The following is an 8,321-nucleotide window of genomic DNA, read 5'->3' on the forward strand; positions in this document are numbered from 1 at the left end:
ATCTTCTTTTGAGCAAAGTTAAGCTTTGCTGCTTGCAGTTCTTCTAAAAATAAATACCTGCAACCAAATTTACCACGTCACGACATTTCGCCTCTGCTCTTAGTGCTCCTGGTGAGCCTCGGATAAGAGCTTACTGGTGTGCAAACATCATGCTTGTTTGAAACCACTCACTGATGTAGAGACTCGCTGACATCCAGCATTCCAATGAAATGCTGGATGTCCACAAGTCTTTCTTGAACAATGCAAGCGGGGAAGGAACCATACAATCGTATTGTATTGGGGGACATTCTATAGAGTGTTTTTTTCTGTTTTACAGATTTTTTTTAAAAAAGCCGTAAAAGCTACATTTACACGGTCTGTGCACGTGAGTTATATGACCAGGGCGGCATAGTATAAAAGGCTAATTTGTAATGATCCGTCGGCTTATTACAGAGATGTGCCAGACTTCTTTCAGAAAACTAGATGGAGGTTCATTCTAGCGTAGTTTTATCCCGCGAATCTGAATATCCCGTTCGTTTTCCTCAAAGATATAACTAAACGTGAGAAAACACACAAAAATATCCTACCAACAGTGACATCATAAGAAGACCTTTCGGCCGCCAAGCGTGTGTCGCTTAAGGGCTGCTCGTTCAATCGCAAGTTTTCTAGGTATATTCTCCGGCATTGGCACCAGTCGTGACACATTTTTCTGCCCTTTTAAAAAATAGCATGTGCGTGCATAGCTTTGATAGGCGCTGAAGATGCGTGAACAAAGATTTTGAAAGCTGCTCTTGTGACGTCGCTCTCTAGGGAAGTGCTTTCACAGCGCTTTAAAAATGACTATGCAGCCTCGATTAATTAAATTAGCAAATAATTTTGATATTTGAGATTCTGGAGGTCGAATGAAGAAGATTTAAAAGTGTTTTCTCAAATAGAAAACTGCTTCAGCCTCTCTCTAAGTATAGTATGTTCGTGAAATTTTTAATCAGTTAAAATAGACCCATGGTTCCAATTAGAAACTTGCTAAGCATCATCAAAACACACTAAAGCAATTTTCTTTGTAAAGATATAAGACAAGAGTAGCATTTTATGGCGTTCTAAAAAAATGGTCAATTTGGACGCGTTTCCAGACTTCGGTTTCTTACCAGAGCGCATCTTTGCACCTGCGGTCCAGCTGCCCGGTGGCCGCAGTGCGAAGCCGCCCCCTCGCCTCCCTCGTAGGATGAAGGGAAGCAAGGCGCACGTGTGTTGCGTGTCTAAGCCCCTAGGGAACAGGACCGTGGGCGCAGAGATGAGCTCTGATAAGAAACTGAAACCTAGAAACTCATCCAAATAAAGCTTTTTACAGAACGCATAAAACGCTACCCCTGCATTATATCCTTCTAAAAAAACTTGATTTTGTAGTTTTCAATGACTCAGCAAGTTTCTAATTGAAACCATATTTTCATTTTCACTAATTAAAAAGTTGATTAACAAATTGTATTTAATTATCTGACTGATCGTTACGACTAGGTCCCTATACTACGTACGCCTGGCCGTATAACTCGCCTGCACAAACCGCATTAATTTAGCTTTCACGACCTTTCTAAACATATATGTAAAGCTTAAAACTAAATCGCCCTGTACAACAGTGAAAAGGCGCAACCAACATGCTGGAGCCATATGGCTCCACCATGCTGGTGTCGCCTTTTTGCTGGTATAGGATGTCCCATATTACGTTATGCATGTATGGTTCCGTCCGCCTACATGGTTCCGCCTTAATCCACTACGCTGGTATAGGATGTCCCATAATACGACATGCTTGTATGGTTCCGCCCACCTGTATCGTTCCGCCTTATTCCACTATACTGGAGCCGCCTTTTTCGCTTGTATAGGATGTCCCATATTACGGTTACGCTTGTATGAGCCTTTCCGTCATCTTTCCATCGTCGAGATTTTCCAACAGGGTGGTAGCCATGTTGAAGTGACCTGAGACTGGGGAAACATTAAAAACGTGGAAGGAACCGAAGGACGTCTCACACCCGGCTAACTCCTTTATTTAGCCTCAAGGTCATCACCACCAACGCAGAAGGACAAAGTCTACACAGTTCAAGTGCCACAACCACCATCACACGATGTAAGAATGACATTGTGCGATGCAAGAATGACAACCTGGGTTAATCATTTGTGACTGAACAGAAACATTTCTATATAGCAAAATTATTTATAAATCCCCTCAATAAGGTATAGGTGGGAATCTCATGGCTTTAGTTTTGTGTCAAACGCATCGTTTACTTGTCATCCCAATGTAGGCATTGGACCTCGAGCCCACAGTCGAGAAATATAATTAAATTATAATCAACTTAAAAATGGACAAGTGGAAGCTTGGGAACAACCATCATGAATTCAGCAAGGTTTTTAATTAGGCATGGTGCAGTAGTGAGAGGTGGGAGGAAGTGTTTGATATTCAATTAAAAAATATTCGGCCAAAACTACTGAATAGCTTCTGATTCGCTTTGAACTCGAATCCACTCTTTGCACGTGCCTAATACCTTAAATTGGGTGGAGTGGGCACTCCTTGCACGTGCCTAATACCTTAAATTGGGTGGAGTGGGAACAAAAACAGCATGAAATAAGGACCTAATACAAATGGCAGACTTCCTTCAGCAGTATTGCACAAGAAGCATGTTTCTTGGCTATCCGGCAGCTGGAACATGGGGATAAAGCATCACCCTGCCCGAATTCCATTTCATGACTTCAGTGTGGCTTGCGCTTGATACAAGCACGATAAATTCAGTTGTATCAAGTTGAATATTCTTAGGATGGATGCTTGGGCGAGTAGGGTATTTGTATAGGTGTGCGTACATTTTCAGTGCGAGTTTAATTTTGCGCTATTTCCTACATGAATTGAATGTTTTCCTCAGACGTCGACGGCGTCTAAGAGGACTTGGTAAAAGGTGACTAGAATCGATTGACAACATGAGAGCATAGTATACGTACCTGCTCCATACAGAGGACCGAGATTTCGGCCGCCATTCGGAAGATCCTTAGGTGGTCGAAATTATTTCCTGGTATTTCGCCGGGGGAGTGCCAGATGCCCTTGTTGGTTTGGCACATAAAAGACCCAAATTTTACTTTTGCTTTTGCGCTCCAACGTGATTTTTAGGCCGCTGCATAAGGGGGCTTCAAGACAACGCGGGCCAAGCGCAGCACCCAGTGGGCAGACACGTTGGCGATCCCGTCATTTCTAAGGCTATCTGGCATCCTGCCTTTTCAGAGAAGTCCGGGGCCGTAGGCAAGGCAGCCAAGCTGATGTTGAATCAGAGCAAGAGCTTCGAGGCTGCAGACATTCTCACCTCCTGCAGCCTGTCTCGGAGAGCCTTGAAAAAGCTGTAAGCGCACCGTGGGCTGTATTCCTTCAGCCGTGCCTGGGCCGTGTGTGCACGCTCAAACCTGAAGCAACAAGAGTCGGAAGCTCGCACCGATAGCTAAAGGAATCCTCTTCCGTCCCTATCCTGCCAGTGACTGGTTACATGAGGGCACATGAGAAAGCAAGGTCCTCAATGCCGAATGTAGTGGATAAGGATTGCATAGTCAGTCTCTCTCTAGCTCACTAACTAACATTCTTGGTCGAATGCTCAAGATGCCGAATGTGGTGGATGAGGATTGCCTAGTCAATTTCGCCCTAGCTCACTAACAAACATAGGTTGAATGCTCGAGATGCCGAATGTAGTGGATGAGGATTACCTAAGCAGTCTTGCCCTAGCTCACTAACAAATATTCTAGGTTGAATGCTTGAGATACCGAATGTGGGGGATGAGGATTGCCTAGTCAGTCTTGCCCTAGCTCGCTAATAAACATTCTAGGTCGAACGCTCGAGATGCCGAATGTAGTGGATGAGGATTACCTAACCAGTCTTGCCCTAGCTCACTAACAAATATTCTAGGTTGAATGCTTGAGATACCGAATGTGGGGGTTGAGGTTTGCCTAGTCAGCCTTGCCCTAGCTCGCTAATAAACATTCTAGGTCGAACGCTCGAGATGCCGAATGTAGTGGATGAGGATTGCCTAGTCAGACTCTCCCTAGCTCACTAACAAACATAGGTTGAATGCTCAAGATGCCGAAAGTAGTGGATGAGGATTGCCTAATCATTCTTGCCCTAGCTCACTAACAAATATTCTAGGTTGAATGCTTAAGATACCGAATGTGGTGGATGAGGATTGCCTAGTCAGTCTTGCCCTAGCTCACTAATAAACATTCTAGGTCGAACGCTCGAGATGCCGAATGTAGTGGATGAGGATTGCCTAGTCAGCCTCGCCCTAGCTCACTAACAAACATAGGTTGAATGCTCGAGATACCGAATGTAGTGGATGAGCATTGCCTAGCTCACTATTAAACATTCTACGTCAAACGCTCGAGATGCTGAATGTAGTGGATGAGGATTGCCTAGTCAGACTCGCCCTAGCTCACTAACAAAAATAGGTTGAATGCTCGAGATGCCGAATGTAGTGGATGAGGATTGCCTAATCAGTCTTGCCCTAGCTCACAAACAAACATTTTAGGTCGAACGCCTGAGATGCCAAATGTGGTGGATGAGGATTGCCTAGTCAGTCTTGCCCTAGCTTACTAAAGGCCCGTTCACACGATGCATTTTTCTCGCGCATCTAGTGTCGCGAAATGTAGTTTCGCGAAATGGTTGCGCCGTTTGAACGAGTCCGAAAAGGACGCGCGCATCTAAAAAAAAGTTGCGCGCACACCTCGCTTCTGGAGCGAGCTTTTGCTGAAACTGTGCCGAGTCCTGTCAATCACTCTGAGGGCACCGCCAATGGCCGCTCAGAAACGCTCTCACGTGGCCTTTGAGGGGGAGCGAGCTGTTTGAGAAGACCACTTTACTGCCGGTGTTGTAGCGGAGCCAAATTCGAAAAAAAACCGAAAACGCGAACGATGGATACTGCCGGCGCTTCCGCAAGCACGTCAAGCACCACCGAAGGAAAAGTGAGTAGCATATCGGAAAAAAATCCAGCGATGGACGAAGACCATTAGTGGGAGTTGGCGAGATTACAATAATGCTCATAGCGTTATTGTCGCGACGATATCGCTGGATATGAGACCATCGAGTAAACTGAAATCAAGTTTGCTTTGTTTACAAGCGAACGTAAAAGCATGTGCGCTCTCTGAAACAGTTGGCACAGTAAACTCAGGGCAGACATGGGCGCCGAGAAGCAACCAGAGTGGGCACGTAGCGTTTCTATGAATACCATGTGCATTGATAGGAGCTTCGGCAATGAATTGGCTGCGTACGGGCTCGGCGCCGGCACATGTCTGGCAAGTGCAGGTTGCCGCCTCAATCGGCTTAGCGCACACGCGAGGTCGCTCCAAGTAGTGCAGTACGTGAGAAAAAAAAAAAATAAAATGAATTGACTGCATAAAATGCGCGAAGCAGGTCCCCAGATAAATAGCGATCTGATTCGTAGCTCACTCAAAGTGGTGCATCGGTGTGTGTTGTTATTGCACGTGAAGCGGTACGTGTGAACGAGCACATTTTGCGAAACTGTTGCGTGCCTAAAAGATGCAATCGTGTGAACAGACCTTAACAAACATAGGTCGAATGCTCGAGATGCTGAATGTAGTGGATGAAGATTGCCTAGTCAGTCTCGCCCTAGCTCACTAACAAACATTCTAGGTCGAACGCTCAAGATGCTCAATGTGGTGGATGAGGATTGCCTAGTCATTCTCGCCCTAGCTCACTAACAAACATTCTGGGTTGAATGTCTGAGATGCCAAATGTAGTAGATAACGAGCGGAGCCCGGCTTTGTCGACTCGCAGCCAGCGGTCACGCCAACGTATCTTCGCTCGAGGCTGCCGCCGTCGATACTCATCTTTTTTTTTTTCTGGGTGCAAGTTTGCCAATCAAATCTTTATTTTCTGTTGTACGCTCGTCTGTTTCTAGCTGCAACTGTTACGGACAGTTTGTTTGTTTGATCACGGACGTGCACTGAAGCAACTGTGCTGTCAGAGATCCCTCTGCTGCACTTTAACCTTGATACACTTCACATCGTCATCGTCGTACATTATTTTGCATTGTAGTGTTTTCACCTTCTCAAATATTAGTGATGGGACGAATCACCAGAGATTCGGATTCACCCAGATTCGGAAATTTCTCAACTTCCCGCGACGAATATTCGTCAGATTCGTCGTTGGTTGCAGATGGCGGCGTGAACCTCGTCGTAAACCTTGCGAATGCGGTCAGTTCTGTTTTTTCTAGGTACTGTTACTGCATATAACCAGATTTCGTCTTGTTTCAATGTATGGTATGTACTTACTGTACTGTCATTCTAAACCCTGGCACGTGCCCAGGTCCAGCTGAGCTGATCGGTGAGGTTGACATAAGCCTAACCGATGCACGGTCTCAGTTTCTGTGCAGTTTTGCGGTGATCGGTAAAATGAAGCGGAATGCTGCGTATTATACATAATGTGGTGCAATTCACATTATATTCAGGCAAGGAAATTATTTGTCTCCTTCTCTAGAGCTGCTCATGTCTGTACCTGTAAGGCGCGAGAGCGAGATGAATGTTGCTCATCCCAACTTCAAACGCGTACCGGCACCAATGATGAAGAAGAACGTCGCACTGTCGTTTGTCCGTGAAATTTATTTGATGAAAAAGAAACCCAACACAGGGGTGTCCAATGCAACTTTATTGTTGAGAAACAAACACTAACTCAATGGGATATCATTAACCAGAAAGGTGCAAATGCAGTACAGGAGACTCATAGTTCGGCGGAAGGAGTTTCGGAATTGTTTCCCGTGTTTCGATCATACATGGGTAAATTACTTTCAAAATGTAATTTAATCGCAATTAGAATTACTTTGCTCCAAAATTAGTTTAACTACAATTACAATTACTACTACCGTAAAATCCTGAAATAGCGCCCACACTCGATAGATCGCCCACTCCGCTTTTATGTTCGAACACGTGTTTCCCTCGAATACTGATAGGTCGCCCACCTTCCAAAAATAGCGATGCCCGAAGGTTGAGAAAGGTGCCGGAGGGTAGGGGAGAAGGTTTGGAAAGCCTAGGATTCCCTTCACAAAAAGAAGAGGCCACACACAATAAGGGAGATAAGATAACGGAAGGAACCCGGAAATCGGTCAAGGTCACTTATTGAATGACATCAGGAAAGCGTTGAAGGTCACTTAGTGGTTGTCGTCAGATCGCCTGAGAACCCCAGAAGATCTTTCGACCAGCAAACTGTGAAGACGTTTCTTGTGTATACTCGGGATGAGGTCCAGCTATACCATCCAGAAGAAAGTGGAAGTCGTGGAATGGCACCGCAAGAACGGAGCTAACGTGAGCAAGACTGCGCGCCATTTCGAAGTTGACCGGAAGCGTGTACGGGAATGGAATACGAGCTATCAAGTACTTCTACAACAATGCCATGGAACGAACAAGTTGAAGAGAGCAATAGGTAGGGGACGACCCGTTTTTAGTGAAGAAATCGACGACGCACTAATGGACTTCCTGGAGACTGAGAGATCCGCCGGTCGAGCAGTCAGCAATCGCCTGCTTCAAGAGCATGCGCGGAAACTGGCAGAACAGATGGGCCTAGGAAACTTCCGAGCGTCATGCCAGTACATAGCTAACTGGAAGAAGCGATTTAATGTGTCTATGCGGGTGGGGACCAACGAAAGTCAGAAGCTGCCTGCCGACTACGTTGAAGCAATTACGGTGTTCCGAAAGGCTGTGTCAACTCTGCGCCTGGAGCACAACTACTCGGACTACAACATAGCCAACATGGATCAGACTATGGTCCGGATGGATTGCCCTGCTGCGAGAACCAACAATGCTGTCGGCGAGTCGAGTATTCGCATCGCCAACACCGGCTGTGCTCGGCGGGGGATGACGGTGGCCTTGTGCGCGACGGCAGCGGGCATCAAGCTAGCTGCTTTGATCGTACTGAAGGAGCCAACCGGCCGGATTCCCCCCAGAGTACTCTTTTCTCTAAGGATTCCAGGTATGTTGTAATTAATCACCATTCAGGGTATAAATGTCGAAACAAAGCCTTAAAAATACGTAAAAATAAGGCTGACAGCATTTTTTTTTTCAAATTGAGCGACTGTTGCGTCATCCATTGACAAAACGCCCGTTTTGTTTTGTATCGCCCCATTTCCGAAAGATGGCGTAGCCGTTCTGGCCGGCGCCATCTTGAGCACACGAGCAGTTGGCGCGTGACTTGCTGGCTTTCCGAAGCTTACTCACTTGCGCGTGCTTCTGCGCTCGGCCATAAAATCGGGCAGTTCGCATATCTTCACTCATCGGCGTAGCATGTGTAATGTGCGTTTGGGGCCCGAACTGTTATTTCA

General features: G+C 46.0%; 1 protein-coding gene across 1 annotated transcript; it reads left to right on the forward strand.

The window, feature by feature from the left end:
* The first annotated feature begins 6,524 nt into the window (after positions 1-6,524).
* On the forward strand, positions 6,525-8,017 carry LOC115312427. The gene has a single exon (XM_029971234.4). The coding sequence runs from the start codon at positions 7,240-7,242 to the stop codon at positions 7,981-7,983; it is 744 nt and encodes a 247-aa protein (XP_029827094.2). The 5' UTR covers positions 6,525-7,239; the 3' UTR covers positions 7,984-8,017.
* The last annotated feature ends 304 nt before the right edge of the window (positions 8,018-8,321 follow it).

Source organism: Ixodes scapularis, unplaced genomic scaffold, assembly GCF_016920785.2.
Source record: "Ixodes scapularis isolate PalLabHiFi unplaced genomic scaffold, ASM1692078v2 ptg001789l_1___fragment_2___debris__unscaffolded, whole genome shotgun sequence".
Taxonomy (NCBI): Eukaryota; Metazoa; Arthropoda; class Arachnida; order Ixodida; family Ixodidae; genus Ixodes; species Ixodes scapularis.

Excerpts from the sequence above, each read along its gene's own strand:
- LOC115312427 (XM_029971234.4), top strand. The coding sequence starts at position 7,240 with ATGAGGTCCAGCTATACCATCCAGAAGAAAGTGGAAGTCGTGGAATGG.